The 25597-nt window shown below is 36.5% G+C and overlaps 1 protein-coding gene and 1 pseudogene across 2 annotated transcripts; one reads left to right on the plus strand and one right to left on the minus strand.

The window, feature by feature from the left end:
- The first annotated feature begins 7000 nt into the window (after nucleotides 1–7000).
- LOC148802807 (ABC transporter G family member 26-like) lies at nucleotides 7001–8457 on the plus strand (annotated as a pseudogene).
- Nucleotides 8458–10343: 1886 nt separating this feature from the next.
- Nucleotides 10344–20665, minus strand: LOC148802808 (uncharacterized). Of its 2 annotated transcripts, XR_016083015.1 has the most exons (3): nucleotides 20549–20665; nucleotides 10980–11006; nucleotides 10344–10902 (listed from the first exon to the last, which is right to left on the minus strand). XR_016083015.1 is itself a non-coding variant. In XM_088899170.1 (2 exons), the coding sequence occupies exons 1-2, from the start codon at nucleotides 12801–12803 to the stop codon at nucleotides 10490–10492; spliced, it is 423 nt and encodes a 140-aa protein (XP_088755296.1). In that variant the 5' UTR covers nucleotides 12804–12928; the 3' UTR covers nucleotides 10344–10489. The 2 variants fall into 2 exon arrangements, 1 of the variants encoding a protein (XP_088755296.1); XM_088899170.1 differs by lacking the exons at nucleotides 10980–11006; nucleotides 20549–20665 and adding an exon at nucleotides 12794–12928.
- Between the last annotated feature and the right edge of the window lie 4932 nt (nucleotides 20666–25597).

Genomic DNA, 25597 nt, shown 5'->3' on the forward strand with positions numbered 1-25597 from the left:
CCTACAAGAAAAATAATATTTTTTCCTGACTATCATGGCCTATTGGTATATGCATTCCAAAATTTAGCCAGCATAACCTAAACTAGCCAACATAGTCCTCAGCCTTTATATTAAAGACTAAATTTCATTAAATAAAAGCTAAACACCAGATTATAATAAGATAAGTATGTTTAACAATGAAGGAGTACAAGGGTAAACTAGGATTATTGTTTCTAGAGAAAGGCTCAAAGCTAATAATCTTGGATGACCAGATGGAGGCAAAAGCAAGTAAATATGGGTAGGTGGGCCAAAATATGTGAGATTTAAATGGATATTGTGGGGAGGAAAACCATTCACCTTTCAAGCAGTTAGTCCTAGCTAAAAAGTTGGCTATTGTATTAGTTTAGCTTCCTTGTCAAATGAGAGAAATAAAATAGAAATGGTTGTTTCTCACTTAAGATATCATTCTTCTGCTCGTTGTGGTATTATTATTTTGGAAGAAAACTCCAGGTTCTTTAAAGGGGTTTCATGTTCTAGTCTCCAAACTCGGAGATCAGCTATCTTTTCAGAAATTCAAGCTCTTCTCATGGGGATACATCTAGGAAAAAAGATGAGTGAGAATCAAATTATAGTGAAATCTGATTATGTGCAGCTAGTAAACATGAAACCACTACACACAAGTAGATATTATCGCAATTTTATCTTTTCATGTAATTTTACTTGTTAGATTGATCATATCACACCATATGATTTACATGAGGTTACAATACAACAAACCCAACTTTATTGCTATGATTAACCCTGGCATGTATGGTGGATTCAAGCTGTCATGGTGGCAAGATGCTGCAGCCATGAGAATCACATTGTATTGTGAACTTTTAGATCTGTAATGGAGGGTATGAGGTTCTCAGACCTCATGCAAATCAGGCCCAACTCAATTAAGGTTATAACATGATAGGCCTATCTTAAGCTGTCCATGTTTTGGGCTGAATTGCATTTTGCAATTGGGCTCAACTCAACAAATGGGATGGCATTAAGTCATAAGGATGTTATGTCACTAAGTTATTTATTGGGCCCATTGTGTTATAGTGGTAATTAAGTCGAGCCCATTTACTTTTATGATATGTTATGTTGTTTAATTTGTTAAACTTGCTGAATATGTTGAATTTGTGACATGGGCCATAAGCAATTGACTATGTCAAGACTTAATGTGATTATCCTATGTATCATGGGTGGATGTACATCTTTCCCATGATAATTTTAAGATAATTGAATGATATCCCTTGATGAATTGGCCTTTTATTGGATTCCTCCCCAAGAGGGATCCTCTCATTGCCACTTACCTTTTGAACCAATCGGAAATCTAATTGGGAGTCACTAAGGCTAACTGAACCCTAGGTCCACTTAGGATTGAATTAAGTTCCATCATATGTTTATTAGACTATCTTTGAAGGCCTTCCATCAATAGTTTAAAGGTGAGTTGATGTGGTAAATGGAGATGCACCTTAAAATGTGGCTATCTACTTGATCATCAATGCTCTTTGATCACTTCATTGGATGATAGGGATGTTATAGACTATTGGAAGTGGCCTACATAAAATGGAAAACACTCTCACAAAAACTTGCGTCACCGATTTGATAGATTACACTTACTATTGGAAAGGTTCAACCAACAAATGGCAATGGATCTTTTCTGATAGAAGCCAAAGAGGGTATCTATTACATAAATGGATAACAAGTATTCTTCATAAAAATTGATGGGATTATGCAGTTGAAACAATTGGCCCCATGGACCTATGTGACTTTTCATATTTTAAGGTGTGAAAACACCTCTATCTCTAGATCTAAGGGAATTTTCAAAGATGAACAAATGTAAATGGAATATAGATGAAAACTCTTCTATGTAGAGACACATGAAATAATGTTGTGGGATAACTAATGCAATTTGGAATTATAGAAAATACAAATGAATCTTTTGCCAAACTTCTCAACTATAACAAGCTTAAAGGGCATAATTATGTTGATTGGAGACTGTTACCTCAAAATCGTTCTCACATTTATGAAATTGGATAAGTTCACTTAGAATACACTAGAAGCACTTACGAATTGAAACTGTAAAGAATAAATAAGAGAACATAATGATTGATAGGATAAGAATTCTCTTGCCAAATGTTATATTCTTTCTTCCCTACATAACTCCATCCAAAAACAGTATGAAAATGTCTACCTATAAAGAAATTATAGAATGATTGAAGTCTTTATATGAAGAACAAACCTATAAATCAGATTAGATATGGCCGAACTAAATCTATTGGCTTGCCAAAATTTTAAATATTTTCTAACCAAACCTAGGAACCGATTTCTTGATGATTTTGAAATCAAAAATTTCGAGATGGATCTTGCAGTAAACCCGACCAGATTTGAAATCTAAATTTAAATTTGATTATACTTGATATGGAATCCACAAGTGAAGTCGATTTAGCAATGTTGTTTCTACACTTTGAACTTCTAATCTTCTTGGGACTGATGTAATAGTGTGAGCCTTCTTAGGATTGATTTTTTCTCTAAAAACACAGTTAGGAATAGAGGAAAAATATCCCTACTAGGGCTAGAATGGACTAGGCTTTTATGGGAGAAAGGGAGGTAAGAGAGAGAAAGAGAGCTGGAAAGAACTTATGATAGAATGGTTTGCCCATCCCTCTCTTCACCTATATAGAGCACTCCTCTAGTCCTACTAGGAGCTGAATTCAAATTAAATTTGGATTAAGGTTTATCATTATGGATAAACTCTATCTTATTAAAATAATGGGTGCTCCATACCAATATCCATAACTTAAATTCACGCCATGTCACATTAAGTTGTCATGTGCCTATTTAATTAATCACATTAGTAATGGACCCATTTTTAATGGATCACTTTCCTATGAATTGCAGGGCCATGTAGACCTGAACAATGTATGGTGTGGGACCTACAAAGGTTTCAAGAAATTCCATAGGGGTTCGGTTGGGCTCAGTTGCGCCCAACATTTACATATAAATGATCCTTGGATTCAACCACCCTATAAAGACCTAAGGACAATGGAGCTATGTAAGATGAAGCCCATCACCCTGTAATGGCCTCTTACACCTAACCTCATAGCCCATGATAATCATAAAACTACTCACAAGGAAAGATCTTTCCCTTGACTGCAAAATGCAGTGTCACACTCTCTGCACGTGTGGATATCACGAAGTGGAGGCAGACTTTTGAGAGATTGTAATGGGGACCTCTTATTGACTTTTGCAAGGGGAAATTTCCAACACAAGGGTTGAGGCACAGGCATGGCAATTCTTTATGGAGCTCAGACCTATTACCTAGGAATGGCAATAGGTAGGGTACCCGTGCAAATTGCCCTATCCGTTCTTAAACCCACCTATGTATCCCTGATTTCAAACCCGTCTAACTTTTCCTCTCAATTTTCCAAACATGTCTAACTGCACATCCCCACCTTGTATTAGAAACATTTTCTATTAAAAAATGTTTCTTAATGCTTATAGTGTGACTTGAAGCCGAATTAATTAATGATATCATCAAATCCCTTAGCACTATTTTAAGCTACTAAGCCATCTTGCCTTTTTATGCTATTTAATGAAATAAAATAGATTTTATTAACTTTTGTGTTCATCAAAACAATAGATCCATATATATGATTAACAATTCCAACTAAAAAATAAAAGAAATAATATTTAAAATTAGCATTTTATAACTAAATGAAAAAAAAAATCTATCAAATCCAAATTGAAATCAAATGATGATTTTAATCCCAAAAATTTATACAAATAAAATATTAATAATAGAATAATTATCTTACTACTTAAAATTTATAAATTTGTGCATGATATATAATATAATAGGTTCATATTTATGCATCCCGGGAATCGGGTATCAAATACCCTAAACTCAAAACCCAAACCCTATTGGGTTTTAATTTAAAATCCCAAACCTTATAGGGCTTTAATCTAAAATCCCAAACCCTATATGGTTTTAATCAAAAATCCCAAACCCTATAAGGTTTTGATAAACAAGTCCTATTAAGGTCAGGACAGGTTAGATACCTGGAAATTCCCATGAAATTTCCATCCCTACTCAAACCCCAAGCTATTCCCACATCTCTACCCATGACACATTACAGCTATGCATTGAGAATATCTTCCTTATCAATCATTCAAGGGGAGATGTTACCAATTTCACATTTTGGCCAAGTGATCTAATTCCTAATGAGATGAAGATCGGGCCAAGAGAAGATAAAGTCGGCATTCAAAGTTTAGGTAGATATAGAAACAAAGAAAAAAAGAACAAAAAAAGCATGTCACTACTCATTATTTTTAGAGAAAGGCAGAACCTGCGTAGGTAATTACCTATTCATTAATTAATTACCTATTCAATGCTTATGTATTATGAGAGGGAAAGTAGCGAGTTCACATCTGCACCCCAAATGCCTCATAGCACACCCCACCTTGTATTGGGAACATCTCCCGATAATAAGTATGGGAGATGATAGGACATCATTAGGAGATGTTACTAATAAAATTTCATCTCATGTAGATGAAGTATCCAAATATGCTAAAAATGGAGTTCAGGCATTTTATTGTATTAATTTATGTATCCTTCATAATGACAGTCAAAACACATGAATGATTCATTGAGGTTTTGTTTTAAATATTTGGTTCAGCTCATTTGTAGAATTAACCCGTAATAGAAATTATGTTGTTAGCCAATTGTTTGGGACTTTGGGTGTTGCATTATATTATACGTAACACCATAAACTTGGCACTCTGTCCGTCTGGAGGATGTGATATTATGCAATAAGATGAGAAATGACAAATTCAATCAATATTTCTACCTATTTGGAGGACTTGTTAGTAGTGAATAAGAAAAGTTGAAAAGGAAAATTCTCTAATACATAAGTAGATTCTAGAAAAGTCGAAGGAAATTAGGTCGATTGGGATCAAGTGCAGGCCACCCAAGAAAGGGCATACGAATTTGGACAGAATCTGGTCTTTAGAAGGCTGGCCATTCAGGTTCTCAGGCTCTGCAGGCCTGTCTTGGACATAAAACTAGGAAACAAGAAAACAAGAAAAGGAAACCAGCTCTAATTCCAATTTTCATTTTACAAAACATTTGGATCTAACTAACAATGCCTAATTCTTGGCAATCCCGATCTAACTAACAATGCTTCATGAGGGGGTTTGCGTTGATTGTAAAATACAATTTTCCATCCTCTTACGTCAATGTTTGCTAGAATATCCACAATTTGGTTGCCCTCTGTATATATGGCCAATCCCCACTTGGCCCTGTTACACATGAAAAGATACAGAAGGAACAAACAGCATAATACAAATACATTACATTGGTTGTTAAGAGAAGAAATGAATATGCTGCTGCCATGTGCCTATGGAATTTACTTTGCATGGTTCTATTTATAGAGGTCAACCTTGTCAATTTTTTTGTTTGTACCCTTTTCAAATTGAGACTAGCAGTTATTGATCTAATGTTGAAATAATAAAATCTGTTCACATGATAACATTTCTACACTATAAACAACAATGAGGTTTCAGAACTTTCTAAAACAATAGAGAGAAAAGCAAGTAAAGTGGACAAAATGAAGCCATTCACAAAATTAGATGATATATGAAGCTAGCACTTATGAGGAGTACAAATAAATGCTCATGTGCAGACCCAAAAAAACAAGCACAGAACTTGCATGTTGAATAACTTCCTACCATCATATTTATTAGAGTATTGACACAAGGAAAAACATTTCCAAAAGAGGGGAATGTAGAAGCTCAATGCAGGACTCATTATCATGCAATTCAAGCAGCAAACATGCTGAATATTTAGCTATTCTTAATCTGTTCAGACTTTCAATAATTAGGTATATTTTGAATGAGGCTGGAGAAATGTGTTGGACTGCTAGTGCATTAATGGAACACAAACAAGACTTAGAAGGGTGTTTGATTTAGTTGAAGTTTCTTATGGAAATATAGACTACAGTGAACTCATTCTGTAGCTACAATAACAGACTTCAAATGTGCCTATGACACTAAAATAAGCCCTATTTGTGGTTGCCTGGTCGGATAACTCCTTCTGGTAATTGATTGTAGTTTATAGTCCATTTAATTTGTTACAACAATTATACAAGAAGGGACAAAAAACCAAAATGCATCATAAAGTTTGAGAAGAAGGTCAACGAAATATTCTAGTTGATTAGTCAATGTAAATAGGTTTTACACATATTAACACCTTTGTTGCTTTATTGATAAAAGCAATACTCAATAGAGCAAAGAGAAGATTCATCTAATAAGCTGTTATTGAAGTTACTTAGGATATGAACCAATGAATTATATTCCATAGTATCATTTTTTTTGTTCTCCTGACCCTGTTTCTTGGGTAAAACTGTAAGGTAAATTGTTAACATCCCCAATAAAGATTGGGTAAAACTGTAAGGATATGCCTGACCACTGAGGCCTTTCTAGCCCAGCAGAGCTCAACTAGATTGGGGCCTCCTTGCCTCTATGTCCAGAGGCAAACAGGTGGAGTCTTTGCTATGTAACCTACTCCAGCCAATTTCTCAGTCAACTGACAACGACGACATTAGGCAAATATAACTTGTGATTCACAAATATTTACATAAAAGTACTGTTGTGATCAGGACTCAAGGGTCTTGATTCCAAATATATAACAAGGTGCCAAAAATGCTCAGACGGGCTATCCCATCAGTTGTCAGCAGTTGAGACTAATAGCTCTATACTTATTACACATAAAAATTTAGATGCAATTGTACGTTTTCAAATATTATTTCATGTCAATACTTCAAGTTGAAACTTGAAAGCTAAAACTCATTGCTTGTGTCATGCCATGTGTGCTGCTATAATCGGCAGACAAGTCAACTCAAATAATTGGCCTACTGTTGCATGAAAAGAAAAAAGCCATCGATGCAGAAGACTACTGAACCAGAAAATTGCTCAAACGCTTGCTTAGATGTCTCAGTTGAACTTGGTCCAAGAGAACTACAAGCACATTTTGAAGGGTGCAACAGGAAGCATAGGCCCTGGAGAAATCCTTGCTTTGATGTGACCTTCAGGTAGCGGAAAGACAACCATCCATATAATCCGGCTCTTAAGAGGAGGTTAGCCAAATTAGAAATCTTGTCGCAGCTCAGGTCAATGATTTAATCTATTTTTCATGTGTATTAGTTTAATTCCAACCTTTGGGGTCTGTCCCAGATGAACTGATCCAGCTCAGCTATCAGCTTAGCTATATAATCACCATAATCTTTTATATGAAGACTATATTTTATATAATACTGGGGAACACTTGAATTTACAGGATCGGATTTGTAACCCAAGATGATGTTGTTTTCCCTCAATTAAAAGTGGAAAAAACCTTGGTTTTTGCTGCATTTCTCAGACTTCCTAGCAACATGAGCCAACAACAGAAGTTTGCAAGAGTAGATATGATTGTGAAGGAACTAGGCCTTGAGAGGTTTGTATGAGGTTTCTAATGCAATTAGATCTAAATTTCTCCATTGAAAATTTGTGATGAACACTCATGTTATAAGGTCTAAGATTAATTAGATGAAAATGAGGCTTGAATGTGTATGAAGTGATTTACATGATTACAAGTTATAATGAGTAACTGTGATTGCCCTCTCTTTTTCATCATATATGTCGCCATACTAGAATAGGAGGAGCATTTGTGAAAGGAATATCTGGAGGCGAAAGGAAAAGGACTAGTGTTGTTTATGAAATTCTTATGGATCCCTCATTGTTGTTGCTTGATGAACCCACTTCAGGCCTTGATTCCACCTCTGCAAATAAGTTTCTTCATATTCTTCAAGGAATTGCTAAGGTAACGTTTTCTCTTTTATACTTCCTAGAACTGAAGCTTGCTAGAGAGGAGGATGACTACTCTAATGGTTGCACTCAGTGGATCCATAGGCAGGAAAGACAATTATCATTACAATTCATCAACCTTCAAGTAGAATGTTCCACATGTTCAACAAGATTTTGCTCATATCAGAGGGATGTCCTCTGTATTATGGGAAGGCTAGAGAATCCATGGAGTACTTCTCATCATTGAGGTTTGCACCTCAGATAGCCATGAACCCTGCAGAGTTCTTGCTAGACTTGGCAACTGGGCAAGTTAACGACATAAGTGTCCCAAAAGACTTGGTGACAATTTCTATAATATTTGGTTTTTCATTTCCATTTTATGAGTTACAACAGTAGTGACTAAAGGACATCAATGTTGCTTATCTTGTGATGAAATATCAATCTATCAGTATGTACAATTGAAGTACAAAGTCTGGGTGGAACCTAAAGAAAAAGCAGAGTTGGTGGGAGCAGTTTATAATATTATCAAGGAGAACATTTAGAGAGAGATATAGAGGTTACTTTGACAAGCTACGGTTTGTGCAGTCCCTTGCTTCTTCATGACAATATTCTCTCAGTACTATTGATTGTAGTATAACAAGCCAAGTAAGTAGAGAACCTACAAATAATTTAACTGGGTCGTCATCTGTCAAGTCAACAACTAATCTGATCTAATTCTGTACTTAGGGAGCAGGGGAACTCGTTGCTGATGCTGTTTTAAGCATCAAAAGAGCTGGGATGATTGCCTCTTTGGTCGTAATGTTGTTTCTCCTCACTGGAGGTTACTATGTCCAGGTACTCAATCATACTTGTATCAGCAACAGTAAATGAAAATTTCCTTAACAAAGAAATATAGAAAAACAGTGTTCCAGATAAGGAAATAAATACCTGGAGTTGACATTTTAGATTTTCACCAGCATTTCTTTCAGACATTTTTTTTCTTTCTATTATTTATTTCATTTCGTTCTTTTGTGTTTTTTGATGCTTTTTATTTTGGTGAACAGTCACTCAAACCTATCATGTTTTTGGAAATATATGGACTAGGGAGAGGCTAGATAAATAATTTAAACCTGAATGAACTATATTCAATTACAACCCTGAATAAGAAGGAAATTAGAAAGGAAATAAATCTCTATAAAAGGTAAAGCTCTACCTCAGAAAGGCAAAATTTAGGTACAGCAGAATGGAAGAATAAAATTCAGGCTGCTGAACCCCACTGATATAAGGAACCCAGACAACAATTACATTATGCCTTATAAGAGCTATAAATCTAGATCAAGTGCTTATTGAGAGGGTGTTCAACATCTAGGTCAGCTTTCAGTATTTTACTTCTAATAAAACAGACCCACACATTCTTCAAAAACAGTGTTTTTTAAGGAAAGAGACATTTGGGAGAAACTAAGGCCATTTGGTAACTTTTATACTTTGCATTATACCAGCTTTTTTGTGAGGGAAAACTCTTTTCAATTTTTGAAAGATATCTTTATCATCTATGAGAAACTTCTCCAATGTGATCTTGTTTAACACTGCTTGTTCCAAGCCTCAAAGGAGGGGGGTTGTGTCAACCTGTCGGGTTGAGGCTCATTCCAAAAGTTATATAAGGTAGTCTTGCCTTGAGTCTCAACTTTGAGGCTCATTCCGAAAAGTATAAATAACACACTTGCATCACTCTTTGGGGAACTGTTGAGAATGGCTAGACAGGGGTGTTTTGGTTTTGGGGGGTAAACAAGCCTTATACTAACAAGTAGTGATTTTCTTTTTCATGGAGTTACGAAATTCTCAATTCAATTTGGAATAAAAACTTCAACTCATATAAGAACAATTGCTTATGCAATTTGCATCATCATCTAGTGAAGTTTTTACTCCTGGTCCAAGGGTATTGCGACACTTGTCCTAGTGAAATCTCAATCATTCTAACCTTTATCAATGACATGCTAAAAATGATTGGTTAAGCACCAACTTTTACTTTTGTCACAAAAAACATGTTTGCTCTTCTACTCCATGAATTAGACTCTTTAGGATGTTGTGGTTCTCAACATGGGATCCTAGTTAATGTAGCTCTATTGATGCCACAAGAAGTTGAATGAAAACGGAAACCCCACACTTCAGCCCAAGTTCACAATTTGTTGGTATTTCAAAGGATCTTTAAAGATACGAGACAATGAAAGATACTCATAGTTATAATTATTTATATGGAAGAAATAGAGTTAAAATATTAATTATTAGTATAGATAAACAATGCATTGGTTCAGCGGAGTGCAAAAACTCTCACAGGATTTTGGCAAAGGCTAAAATTAGATATCTAATTCAGGACTTCATATTCAAAGTTTAATCAAGATCAGGATTCTACATTCGTGAAATTTACCTTGGGCCTGGTGGTGCTGACACCTCCAATTGCAAAGCTGGAGCTTGGATTCAGAGGTGACAAGCATCTTTGGCCGTGAGATGCATTATGTTACTTTGCAAATGCATCATACAAGAAATAAGGCTATAAAACACATCCACTCCAATTGTTTGTAGTAAAATCAAACTAAAATAATCAGCATTTAAGGTAAAGAGTTAGAAAATTATTGAGTGGAGTAAAGTTCTCCACTCACTAAAACATTTTCTTATATAAAACTGCAACTCCAAATACAACCACACATGAAACAGTGATTACAGTTTTCACCATCGTCTTCCTCATCTCTTTTATCTCTTCGAGTATTTCTCTCATCAAATCCTTCAGTTCCCTAATTTCTCTCTTCACTTCCCCAATTTCTTCCCCAATTTCTCTCTTTAGTTCCCCAATTTCTCTCTTCAGTTCTTCAATTTCTTCACCAATTTCCCTCTTCAACTCCCCAATTTCTCTCTTCACTTCCCTGAGCAAATCCTTATTTCCCTCCTTTATTTTGTTTTCAATGTACTCCATTTCTTTCATCGATGTTTTCCACGCAGTATATTGTCTCTTCTCAGCTTCTTCAACTGATTCTTTGACTTCCTCTGTTTTGTCATCGATTTTCCTCCCCAAATCTGCAACTCCAGATAAACAATAAAATAAGAGAAAAAAACCTAAGTCAAATGAAAGAAATAGAATATATTAGTGTTACCTCCCTTTGCTCCAGTGGCTCCCTCTCCTGCTTTTGTTGCCATGAAAAAAAAAATGTAAGAGAAAAAAAAAAAGCTTGAAAAGAAAGAAACGTAGAGAGAAATAGAGCTTAATGAAACGAGAGAATGGTAAGGTAGACATAATAGAGGGATTCATTTTATAAGTAGTTGTGGGCTCTTGTTTGAAAACAGATCGGTTCGTTACGTTTAATTTAGTTTTGCCAACCGAACTGGTACTACCAATTTGTCTATTTTATTAACTGAATCTGATTGAGATTCATATAAAACTAATGTTTTAAAAAATGATTCGGACCAGAGTCGTTCTAGCCACCATTTTCTAGGTCGACGGCTGTGAGTAGAGGTGTAAAGTGGTCCACACTTTGTGCAGGTCGTGCCGTGCTGGCCCGCAGGTCGTCACGGGTCGTGCTGCCCTCCCCGATGAAAATTTTGGGGGTTGGCCCGACACGGCCCATGGGTCGTGCCAGGCTGTGCATCGGGCCAAAGCTATTTATTTAAAACAAATTGACAAAAAAACTTAAAATTTTAATTTTATATGAATTTTGTGTATAAAATTGCTTATATATGTAATAATTAAATAAATTAGTATAATAAAATTTAAAAAAAATTATTTTATTAATATACTATGTACTATATATTATTATATAATTATAATTTATATAATGTTATATAACTATATATAGAATATATAAAATACATACATATATATATATATGGGTGATGCTGGGTTGGGATATGAGTTATTGTGTCGGCCCGCAGGCAACACGGCCTGCTCAGTCGTGTCGTGCCGTGCCGTGCATGGCCGAGCCGTAGGCGACATGGCCCGATTTACACCTCTAGCTGTGAGCATTAGGAAAACGGCTCACCTAGGTTGGAAATAGAGTCACCATCCATTAGATATGAAAATGGAGGTGATGGGACCACCAAGAATGATTTTCAAAACCGTTTGGTTCTAACAGTGACTCCAAAACCAGTTCGAGTAAGACTCGGATGGGAGAGGAAAGAAGTTAGGCACCCCTCTCCCGAGTCCAATTGGTGCGGCCCACATGGGATTTCGCAATAAGCACAAATTAGAGCAAACAAACCATTGACCAAGAACAATTAATAGACAATGAAGCTAAACAAACTCATGAACAAACTATCACAAAAAAAAAAAAATCCTCTACTTAAATATGTCTTTATTTAATTTCCTTTTTCTTTTTAATTGAATTTTTACCATTTGCTTACGTTGTTTTCTTATAGAAACCAATTTTTATTTTTATTCATTGAACAAACTATTTGCTCTCACCTATTTTTATCATTTTCTTATAGAAACCTATTAATAGAAAATGAAGCTAAACAAACTATTTGCTCTCACCTTCCCCCTTATTCATTGAATTAATTTTATTTACAAATATTTCATCTGAGATGAATGACCCTCCGGTGAGTGAGAACCTGAACTTGATACACCTCCGACCATATCTCCCTATTACCCAATAACTCAGTGAATTTGACATCTCTTACTTTAATTTGAAACTCCCTATTACCCAATAACTCAGTGAATTCGACATCTCTTACTTTAATTTGAAACTCCCTATTACCCAATAACTCAGTGAATTCGACATCTCTTACTTTAATTTTAGTTTCAAGAGGTAGAATAGTTAGATATTAAATCAATATAATATCAACAGGGATTTGTAATCAATATACTTTTAGTTTCAAGAGGTAGAATAGTTAGATATTAAATCAAATCTTGGCAATATAGCAAAATAAGTAAGAGGAAAAACAGTTTGTGAAGAGAACCTTGGGAGTAAGTTACCTGACAGCATTTTGGCCCGAGATGATCGTGTAGTTCCTAAACTCTGGTGCTAATCTGATTTAAAATGGGGAGAGGAATGACTCTAGCTGCCGCTTCTAATGATCTTGGTTGATCGATGACAATGGAGAACAGAGGACCTTTTGAAGGGATGAGAGATCCATCCTATGGACGCCCAAAGATTGCGGAATAAGGGGCGAATTTCAAAAATTTTTCTCTCCCTTCAACTGGGAATCGTATTCCCTATTTAGAAAATCATATTTTCAAGGATCAATCTTGAACCATAAACTGAACCAAATCTGAACCAAAAATAATGGGAGAGGATTATACCTGATACAAAGAAGTAGTATCTCCCAATGGAGGTGTTCACACCCAAGGAAGGATCCAAAGACTGCTCCCACTGAAGATGGCGCAGTGCAGGGTGGAGCAGAATCAGCAACGTTCTTCAAAAGAACTTGACCCTTCGTAAGGATCAACTGGACGGCTTTAGTACAGCACCAACCAATCTTTTCCCAAAAGATTGAAATCAAGATCCAATCTTGATTGCTCCCAAGAACTGGAGATCGAACTGAAGGAATGGCAAGAGCAGGAAGGTGGCGGCAGGAGAGAATTCGCAGTATGTAAGAAATCTCTCAATCTCTCTTTCTTTAAAGAGAAGAATGCTATTGATGATATGTTGTAGGCTGCCGCCCCCTTCCCCTTTTATAATCTTAAAGGGATCAGCTCCTAATCAGATTAGGAGCTGCTAATCCAAATCATATTTGGGTTAGAAGTCCCTTAGTGATAAGGGATAACCCTTATCTTATCTGCAGATAAGATCAGCTGTCTCCTAATCTAATTAGGAGGTTTCCAGATCTAAATCTCATTTAGATCTTGGACTCTCTAAGTGGATAGGGTCTAAGCCCAATCCTTTCAGCTGACCCTCTTTAGAATTCGCCCCCTTTAAATGACTGATCAAATCAGCCCAGTTCGAAATGAGCTTAAGGCCCATTTAAGGTTATGTACTCAAAAAGCTTCCAAATTGCTGCCCAGTTGGGCTTCCTTGTATGGCGTGGGACCTAAGCATTGATCTACACATCAGCCACATGGGTTCAGCCCAGCCTTTGTAACAAGGCCTGGCCGAATGCACTGCTAAAGACAGTGTACCCCTTGAAACCCATCAAATGAGCTCTATGGGCCCAACACTTACACTAAGTGGTCCCTGGGCCAAGCCACCTTGTAACACCCAGGGACTGTGGGCAGATGCAAGATTAGCCCATCAGGTATTATCCTCAATGGTCTTACACTTAACCTCTCAGCCCATAATGATCATATACTGCCCGACAAGAGAGGACCTCTCCCTCGGCTGCAAGGAACAGTGTTGCACTCTCCACTTATATGGATCCCGGGAATTAAAACCTTCTTGCAAACATTTTGGAAACCATATATATATATACTTTTATATCTTATATAAAATATATTTTGCAAAACAAATCTCAACGGTTGAAATCGGCTGCCGGCAGTCTTGGTTTCCATTAGTGAGAGTGCATCCCCGATCATTACCTTTGTCCGACAAAGGGGCTGATCCTGTCACTATGATCACCCACTCAAATGAATTCTCGGACTGTCCCAACATACCCAGGTTTTGACCCCCGCTAAGGATCTCACTGATTGGTACATCAAAGACAGCCCAATCCAACACCTAGTGCAGTATCATAATCGAGTCTAGGGGTCGGGTGTAACTTTCCAGTTTTGCCCATCAATCTCCAAGGTCCAGGGCAATACTGGAAATCTGGTCCAGTTCATAGATTCAATGAATCCTACACTGTATGTGCCTAGGGTCTCACCCTGGCAGCTGAGACATGCCACCCCAACCGACTTGGTGGCACCACAGTGTCAGCCTTGTCAGGATAGGTCTCCCCAGACCGACCCACTAGCTGTGAACATTCTAAACTAACACGAGTCTCATTAAGTGTCCAGTTTAAGGGTCTTACACAGAAACATACCAAGGGAACATGAATCAAATATGCATCTTTATTCATTTACAATAAACTCATAAAGTACATCATTCTGATTGAAGCTAAGGGCATACAAAACTGTCTAACAGCTCCCACTTGCACTTAGGTCCAATCTGGTACTAGCCGGAGTCCCATGCTTTCCACGTGTTTCTCAAACACTTTCTGTGATAGTGGCTTTGTCAATGGGTCTGCTACATTTTCCGCTGACGCTACCTTCTGAATCAGGACGTCTCCTCTACCAACAATCTTCCGCAGTACGTGGTACTTCCTCTCGATGTGCTTCGACTTCGAGTGGGCTCGTGGCTCCTTAGCCTGAGCAATGGCTCCATTGTTGTCACACAACAATGGGATGGGTGATGTGCTGGACGGAACTACTCCCAACTCGTGAACGAACTTCTTCATCCACACAGCTTCTTTGGCAGCCTCACTTGCGGCAATGTACTCGGCCTCGGTCGTGGAGTCTGCAGTGGACCCCTGTTTGCTGCTTTTCCAGCAAACAGCACACAATTCTATCGTGAAAACATATCCAGATGTAGACTTTCTATCATCTGGGTCTGACTGGAAATCGGCATCTGTAAACCCCTGGATCTGTAGTGAGCTACCGTCGAATACTAGACAAAACTCTTTTGTCCTTCGAAGGTACTTAAGTATATTTTTCACAGCAGTCCAATGCTCCTGCCCTGGGTTGGCCTGAAATCTGCTTACTACACTCACTGCCTGAGCTATGTCAGGACGAGTGCACAGCATGGCATACATGATGCTCCCTACGGCTGAGGCATAAGGAACGTCGTTCATGCCATCAATCTCCTCAGAAGTCTTAGGAGACATCTTCTTGGAGAGAGTGACTCCGTGCCTGAAAGGAACGTTTCCTTTCTTGGAGTTTTCCATGCTGTATCTCTTGACTATTTTATCAATGTAAGCAGATTGGGATAATCCTATTATCCGCTTCGATCTATCTCTATAGAGTCGAAGACCCAGTATATAGAAGGCTTCTCCAAGATCTTTCATGGAGAATTGCTGTGAAAGCCATACTTTCACCGTAGTTAACATTCCTACATCATTCCCAATGAGTAGAATGTCATCCACATACAGAACCAAGAAGGTAACCTTATCCCCACTGTACTTCCTGTAGACACAAGGTTCATCCAGATTCTGCTCGAAGTCAAACGTTTTGACAGCAGAACGGATATTCCAACTTCTAGAAGCTTGCTTAAGTCCATAAATGGATCTGTTAAGTTTACATACCATGTTTTCCTGACCTGCAGAAACGAAGCCTTGCAGCTGCTGCATATAGATATCTTCAGCAAGATCTCCATTCAGGAATGCAGTTTTGACATCCATCTGCCAAATCTCATAATCATGGTATGCTGCTACAGCTAGCAGGATCCTAATGGATTTAAGCATGGCCACAGGCGAAAAGGTTTCCTCATAATCGATGCCCTCTTTCTGAGTGTACCCTTTCGCCACCAAACGAGCCTTGAAAGTCTCAACTTTACCATCGGGGCCCTTCTTCCTCTTGTAAATCCATTTGCAACCGATTGCCTTTACCCCGGAGGGCGGATCTACTAGAGTCTAGACTCCATTGGTCTCTATTGAGTCCATCTCTGCCCTCATGGCCTCCACCCACTTCTGGGAATCTATGTCCAACATAGCTTCCGCATAAGTCACGGGATCCGCCTCACTAGTCAAGGTTTCCACTAGGTAACTATCCTGATCATAACCATAACGGACTGGTGGCCTGGATGCCTGAGTGGATCTTCTAAGTTGGTCACTACCTGGAACTTGTGGGACATCTCCCACTGCTCCTGAGCTTTCCTCATCAAGAACAACTTCCGGACGATGGGTGTCCAGGATATAGTCGGTTTCCAAGAATTGTGCATTTCGACTGCAGAACACTTTCTGCTCACTTGGGTCATAGAAAAGGTAACCTACAGAGCCTTTTGGGTAGCCTACAAATAGGCAACGGCTAGTCTTGGATTCCAACTTGTCTGCACTCGTTCTTTTAACGTGTGCTGGACAACACCAAATCTTCAAGTGTCTGACACTTGGTTTCTTTCCGGTCCAAAGTTCATATGGAGTATTCGGAACGGATTTGGTTGGAACCCGATTCAGCATGTATATCGCAGTCTCTAATGCATAACCCCAAAAGGATGTAGGTAACTCTAAGTGTATGAGAAGTGACCGGACCATATCTAATAAGGTCCTATTCCTCCTCTCTGAAACACCGTTAAGTTGTGGTGTAGCAGGAGGAGCCAATTGTGATACTATCCCATTTTGCCTTAAGTAGTCCCTGAATTCGTCAGAGAGATATTTGCCACCTCGATCTGATCGAAGGGCTTTAATTTCTCTCCCTAACTGTTTCTCGACCTCTTGTCTAAACTCTTTGAACTTTTCAAAGGATTCAGACTTGTGTCTCATTAGGTACACGTAACCATATCGTGAAAAGTCATCTGTGAAGGTGATGAAATACACATATTGGTTTCGTGTCCTAACACTTAGGGGACCACCTACATTAGTATGTATTAGGTCAAGTGTGCCCGTACATCTTTCAGGCTTACCGTTAAATGGCCGTTTCGTCATCTTGCCTTGTAGGCAAGGCTCACAAGTGGGAAGATCTTCTACAGTTAGAAAATCTAAAGGACCATCCTTTACTAATCTTGTGATTCGGTCAACACCGATGTGGCCAAGTCGGTAATGCCACAGACACGTGGGATTAACTGTATCACGGGCTCTTTTCTTGGGGATTTCAGCCGACGTAGTTTCGGTTATGTTAGTTTCTAGAGAAGGATGTAGAACATAGAGACCGTTCTCCAGTTCCCCGTATGCGATGAATCTGTTATTTCTTTTAATAGTAATCGTATTACTAAAGAAGACAGAATAACCATCTGCACACAGTTTTGAGACAGAAATCAAATTTCTTCTTAAATTTTGTACATAAAGACAATCTTTCAGTACAATTATTCCTTCTCTAAAGCATAATTCCACGGTTCCTATGGCCGCGGCTGCAACAGTTGCAGTAGTCCCCAAGTAGAGTGTTACTTCTCCTTCACTCAGCCTTCTGCTTACCTTGAACCCCTGCAGTGAGTTACACGCATGAGTTGAAGCCCCGGAGTCAATACACCAGGACGCAGAAGCTACCAACAAATTGGTTTCTATAACACAAGTTTCGAGATTACCTTTCTTGGATTCCAGGTAGGCAGGACAATTCCTTTTCCAGTGGCCGGTCTTCTTGCAGAAGTGACAGGCATCCGATGCTTTGTCTTTCTTCTGCTTCTTGCTTTTAGTGGCTTTCTTCTGAGGCTTCTTTGCCTTCCTCTTTCTCTTGCCTAACTTGCCAGCTTCAACAAGCATGGCTACAGGCTCATCCTTTTTAATTAGTTCTTCAGCTCTTTGCAACATATTGCTGAGCTCTTGTAAGCTGACATTCAGCTTGTTCATGTTATAGTTCATGATGAACGGATTAAAGGAAGGAGGCAAAGAGTTAAGGATAGCATCTATCTGGGTTGCTAGGTCCAGCCCGGATCCAAGAGCCTCCAGTTCGTTGATGTATCCCATCATCCGAAGACAATGGTCGTGAACTTGTGGGCCCTTGGACATTTGTGTGGTCATGAACTGTTTCAAGACCTTTTGTCGAGTAGAACGATTCTGCTCTTCATACATTGTCCTGAGACTATCCAATATGTCCTTGGCAAGTTCGATCTGATCGAACTGCCTCTGTATCGGATTGTCCAGCGAGGCAATGATGTAACACCGGGCAAGGGAGTTTTTCTCCTCCCATTCTAGATAGTCTCTCCTTCGGGCCTCAGAAGCCCTATCTCCCGGACGCTCCGGGGCAGGATTCTTTGCCACTTTATCAAGTTTTTCAGAAGCAAGGACCAGCATAAGGTTTCTATACCAGTCAGCATAGTTTGGGCCCTTCAAGTTGTTGTCATCAAGTAGCTTTGCAAAAGATCCGTTTGCCATTTTCTGATAAAAGAGCAAACATCAGTCCATGACCTAATTTGATTCATGTTCATTTCATAGATATGGATTTTAATCTACGATCCATTTCCATTTATTCATCTCTGAGATTTCCCTCCTTTCTCAGTGATGGAGACTACGGGTTGTCTCTGGAAATGTGGGAAATCACATAGGGTGCATGAGGCCAACTGTTTCAGCTGCATAACCCCACCACCTTTCTGTGAAGGATCATATCCACTCATCATATGAGTTTTCCCTTTGGCCTCTGTCAGACAAGGTTCAGAGCCGTTTTCAGGTAAACCTTTCTGTCCAGTGAGTGCTTACCCATCATATTCGTGAACGCCAAGGTACCGTGAGAGAGTTCCCATTTTCTGGTGAAGCCCCTCCCACATCGGTCTATGACGCCCCTATCATCTTATGAAATACTTAGACAAGCCCAACAGTAAATGGATAGCCCATTTTCTGGTGCATTTCCTCATTACTGAAGGACCCATCCTTGTGCTAATGATGGAAGGCCTTTAGAGAGTTCATCATATGAATCTCCCTATCACATGCACTCATATTATCTGGAGGGAACGGACAATTACGCCCTAATTCTATCTTTAGGTCAAACCAAAGTGGCTCCCACTGACTTTCATAAAGCCAGATTTTTTGTGGGCCTAAATCGGCTAGGGTTCCGCACGTAACCTCTTGATGAGGTGCGGGGGCCCACCACTAGAGGAGGTCATCCAATGACCAGAAGGGGCACCATGGCAATGATGTGCATTCAGCCATGGTGTGCGCAAGAGCCACTGTCGATTGAACATGGACCAAGCACTTATGGCCCATGTACGTAGCACATCACACATCCACACATCTTATGTAGGGATAAGTTGATCCAATCAATTAATTATCTGTAAAGCCCATTTGCAGCCCATTTTAAATCCATAATATTAACCATTAATGTATTAATTTTTATTACTTTACTTTTATGATTTATCTTATTTAAATTTTTAAAGTTTAATTTATACAATGTATTCAGAAGGTGGAGAGAGAGAGAAAGGGTTAGATAGTCCATTGGGGATGTGAGATAGTATTTAAGAGATGCTTTAGGAAAAATTACATGGAGGAGATAGTTTAAGAGGAATTTTAGGAAAGGGCAGGTTTTAGGAGTGATTCAATGAGATAACATAATTAATTAGGGAATTAAAAATATTAAAATGAAAAAATGAAAAAAAAAATACAATGAGGATTTGGAGTCTAATGTGGATTAAACTTAAAGGGGATAACTTGATTGGTCGAAGCCTGTCCAATACAATGTCTTTTAGGTATCATAACTTTTGGATAAATAGATATATAGATAAATTTATTTGTGTGGTACCATGATGATTATGTGTGTTTGGGGATGGGGAACAAAGATCTATATTGAGAATGACACACTTATTATTAAAAATCCATACATCGGCTTTGGTTTTTTTTTACCTCTCTCTAGTGATTGAATGCCTATAATGACTCTCAGCTTTCTGTTTCCTTCTTATTTCCTATCAAACCAAATATATCTTAAATTGCATTAAGAAGATTAATTGCTTCATATTCATGACATGAATAATGAATTATCTAAATTTATAACAAAAAAGTCTAGATGTAGAGTTGCAAATGATATATTAGTTTAGAATAATAACAAAAGCACATTAAAATATTCATTATAAAATTTGCAATTCATACATATAAATGAATCTTAAAAAGGAAAAATAGTAACAATAGAACAATGAAATGTAGTTGGAAAAGAAAAATGGGATGGGTCCAAAGTCTTTGGCCTTACCTACAATGAACGAACATGACAGGAGAGTTCAGTCATGGTGAAAAATTTCAATGATTCCTCTACCTTTGGTGTTTAGGCTTGACGCATGCCTCAATTCAGTCTTGGAGAGAGAGAGAGAGAGAGAGAGATCCAAACAGTGAGGTCTGTCTATTTACTTCATATATAATATTTGTTGACTGTTTACAATGAATAGGTGCTAAGAAAATGGAACTAAATAACAAACTAAATACACTTGAAATGAGAGATTCAAAATTTTGGTCCTTAATGGTCGGTGTTTTTGAACGGGTTAGAAGTAACGGAAGGGGAATGGGTTCAAGATCTTATTACCAATAAATTTGATAATTTTGTAAAATTATTATTTTATCAATTATGGTAATTTTAGAGAAATTTAGTATAGCACAATTTTATTAGCTTACAAAATTAATATTGGTGAATTTGGACAAATTAGTTTTGATAATTTTGGTAAGTAATTGTGGTAAACTATTTCTGTTCAATTTCGTAATTAATTTAGATATACTATTTTTGGTAAATTTGGTAACTAATGTTTGTAGATTGGTTTTGGTAATTTTGTAAAATTCATTTGCCAAAAATATTAATTAATAAAAATTTTGTAATTTACCAAAAAGATTAATTTTCAGTAAATTAATATTGGTTAACTATGAAAAGTTAATAATTTATCGAAAGTTATTAATTTTTGAAAATAAAATATAACTAATTTGTGAACAAATTTATTGAATAATTTATATTGAAAAATAAAATATCAATAATTGAATTGACAAAAAATATTTAAAATTATTGCAATAATTGTTGAAAAAAAAAATTATTTCATTTTCAGAAAATTCTTGATAATGTATTACATTTTTCGGAAATCATTGATTAATTTATATTAGAAATATTAAAAGCTAAAGAATTTTGATCAATTTTTATTGTAAAATAAAGGATAAGTTATTATTAGTTTAGAAAATTTTTGAAAACAAAATATTGATAAATTATTACATGTTCAGAAAAATTATTAATTAATTTATATTGGAAAATAAAAGATAAATTATTATAATATGAAAAATAATTATAGAGTGATCGCAAAGCTTACTGGTCGTGACTACAATAACTGAACAGTGCTTATAATTCTCATGGCTACCCCTAATTGGACTAGACTCGGACCTTAATTTTTGTTGGACTAGACCCAGAGCTTAGATGCCAATCCCATGTCATAGATGGACCCCTTTTGTGATAAGAAACATAATTTTATAAAACAAATTTGCATATAAAAATTATATTTTTATAAAAACATAATTTTATTGATTTAAACATTATCATAATTAAGAAGATGTAAATAGGGATAGTTTTTGAAGCCCACATACGATTTTAAGATCCAAAGCTAGACCTATAGCCATGATCGATTCCTGGGTCAAACGGTCCAACCATCTAGTTTAAAGCCTATAAATGGTTTTAAGGTCCAAAACCAAACCCAGAGCCATGATCGAATCCTAGGTCAAACGATCCGATCATCCAATCCAAAGCCTACTTATGGTTTTAAGGATCAAAACCAAACCCAGAGCTATGAGCATTTGTGAGTCAAATGGTCTAACTGTCTAGTCTAAAACCCACATACGATTTTATGGTCCAAAACCAAACCCAAGCATAACAAATTCCTAGATCAAATGGACTGACCATGCAATCTAAAGCCAATATACAATTTTAACATCCAAATAGAAGTAACTTCAAATAGTTGGGCAAGCAATGGATATAACACAAAAAGATTGGGTAAAATTTGTAGATGGACCCTTTTACTTGGAACGTTGTATTTTGATTTATCTATAGTACAACTAGGAATGGCAATGGGTGAGGCAGGTTCGTGTTTTGATTGCCCCAAACCCAATCCTAAATTCAAATTCACTGCTCCATCCTCGCCCTGATGGCTAAAAATCCTAATCTCGATGAGAGAGTACAGAGGATCTCGTAAAATCATAACGCTTTATTTTATTATTATTATTATTATTATTATTATTATTATTATTATTATTATTATTATTATTATTTTGATAAATATAGCATTTTATTTCTAACTTTTTGCACATCCCCGATTTGTTCATGGCAACATGCCAATACCCCAATCCAGCATCTTCTCTGAGGTTTTTATGTCTGTCCCACTCCTACGTCCTTCCACTATCACTCTACCAGCCCATGTCATTGTCACATGCCCTTCCTTTTATTTCTCAAGAAATGAAACTGGAAACTGGAAACCAGTCAACCGGTTAACCAACTAACTTCAATTCAATTCCAATTATCGGTTTTCCAAAAACCAATATTATCGGTTTGATTCCCAAAAAAGGCCCACGATTCGGTTGAACACCCTAGAGGCCTAGACAATGCCACTGCGAAACTGCCAATACGACCACCTATTAACTGACAGTGTCACGCAGCTGACCCTCTCCACTACCGAATCAAAAATCACTACTGACGACACTATTACCATTCACGCCTTTATGCCAGTACTATTGGAACTGGGGGGAGTTCGGATCTTCTACCCAATCTAGGGGGGTTAGTGTGTTGTGGGTAGGAGAATGGGTCTCAGGCTTCCCACTTTTGCCTTAATATCTGTGTTATTTGCATGCTTCAATAATTTAATAATTTATCTTATTATTTTAGTTAATTAATTTTCTACATATGTAATCGTTTTCAAATTTTTTGAAAGTTTGATAATTTATCTTTTATTTATCAATAAAAATTAATCAACAAATTAATTATCTTTTATTTTCCAATTTAACTAATTCAATAATGTTCTGAATATGTAATAATTAATTTTTTGAAAGTATAATAACTTTCAACAATTTAATGAAAATTTAATAAATTACTTTTATTTCCTTAAAAATGAATCATAAATTAATCGAAATTAATTACCTTCTTTCTTATAATATAAATTAATCAATAATTTTTTAAAAAATTCCACAATTTTATATAATTATTTTTTTAAAATACAATAATTTATCTTCTTTTTTTCCAATATAAATTCATTAATACTTTTTCTGAAGATGTATTAATTTATCAATATTTTTTTGTCAATGAAATAATTTATCTTTTGTTTTAGTAGGAATCTGTGGAATTAAAAAAAAAATATGAAAGAAAGTAGTTTCTCGAAGAGAGAAGGAAGAGTGAAGGAGGAGTTGAAGAAGAGAAGTTGAAAAGAAAAAATAATTAGTCAAAAAACTAATTATCTTTTAATTTTTGATAAATTATTAATTTGTCATAATTAATCAATATTAATTTACAGAAAATAATTTTTATTAAATTGATAAACTCAATAATTTTCAATAAATTGTTATAATTAACCAATATTAATTTACCAAAGTTAATCTTTTTGGTAAATTACAATATTTTATTAATTAAATTTTTGATAAATTAATTTTGCAGAATTACTAGAACTAATCTACAAACTTTAGTTACCAAATTTACCTAGAATAATATTTCTAAGTTAGTTACGAAATTGAAAAAAAAAAATAGCTTATAGCTCCCATATATATATATAATGACTAAAAGTGCATTGTGAGTCCAATTACCATATTAATTAATAAAAGAAGTTTTGCCAGCGCCATTAGGACTGAGCATACCAAAACATTCCCCTCGAGGCAAAGCAAGTGACAAATCTCTGACTGCAACCTTCTTCGGGTTCCCATCCTTCCCTGGATAAACCTTTTTGGTGTTATGGCAGATGATAGCATGACTTGTATGTGGCTCTCGTAGTAACTGTTCAACTTTCTCCCTCTGAAACAAAAGCAAGTAAGAATATTAATGATGGAATTAACATCTAAATAGAGAATGCACGAAATAGCTTTATAACAGCTGCATTGCAAAGGGAACTCAAAGCTCTGATTCAAAATGAGCATATATGAAGTTCTTATAAAGAGAACTATAAGGGTCCTTTTGGTTTGCAGTCAGAATTAATATTCTTCGGAATTGGAATCAGAGTGGCCTATTCTTATAGTTTGTTTGGTTCAGACAAGAATTAGAATCAAGTGGAATGTGATTTTATAGATAAGGGAAGGGGAAGGAATGGCCATTCCCTCAAATGGGGGAATACCATTCCACCAGAAATAGATATGAAACTCCGATTATACCCAATCAAACAGTTGGAATTGAAATGATCCATTCTGATTCTGATTCTGATTCCAGACCCTTATTCCCGCAAACCAGATAGGCTCTAAATTTTCAAACAACAACAAAACTAGTTAAGCAGATTATTGCAGTTACATTCACTTGGGAAGGATGGATCCTGAACAAAGAAATGGAAAAGAAAGCCACAGTAGGCTTTAAGTACTCTTTACCATAAGATAAAATGGGTCAAGCGTAGTTAGACCTGCAGCAGTCGTAACTTTTGAAAAAGCCGTTGACACTAGAAAAGCCAAGGATATTTGCAAATTTATGAAGATGAAGAAAAGGCAAACTGTATGCTGTAGTCATTGAGCGTGAAGAACTTTAACCCTGCGAGTTAAAGAAATCAGTAGAACCTGAAAAGAAACCCAAGCAACAAATTAAAAATGAAAAAGGAAAATCCCCATCTGATTGCACTTTACCTATCAATGAACCAAAGATCACCAAACATAACATGTAAGCTGATGATATGAAAAGAAAATATGCATAAGAAATCATCGAATAGGGACCATCCCCAAGTCCATGCATTTTCATCATGATTCTTAGATTCAGTTCCTTCTTGTAAACAAGAGATGTCAATATTACCTACACCAAAAGGAATTCTTGAGAAGAAAATAACTTTTAAAAAACTTAAAAGGTTAAAAATAAACTGAAATTATGACATTTCATGTACTAGCAGCAATGCATATTTCTCAACCAAATTCAACAATTGTGATTTTTTTTTGTACTACAAATATGTACTGACCTCTCATAAATATATGTACTGACCACATATATTTAACATAAACATTTAATTCCTCACAGATCAGGACAGTTAAATAACCAATCAAGGCAACAGTTGTACTAGGGGTGAAGTAAGATGTTTTAGACTTATTGATCAAAAATGGGAAAAAAAAGGCA

Source organism: Nelumbo nucifera, chromosome 2, assembly GCF_055504915.1.
Source record: "Nelumbo nucifera cultivar China Antique chromosome 2, China Antique-T2T, whole genome shotgun sequence".
In the NCBI taxonomy this organism is placed as follows: domain Eukaryota; kingdom Viridiplantae; phylum Streptophyta; class Magnoliopsida; order Proteales; family Nelumbonaceae; genus Nelumbo; species Nelumbo nucifera.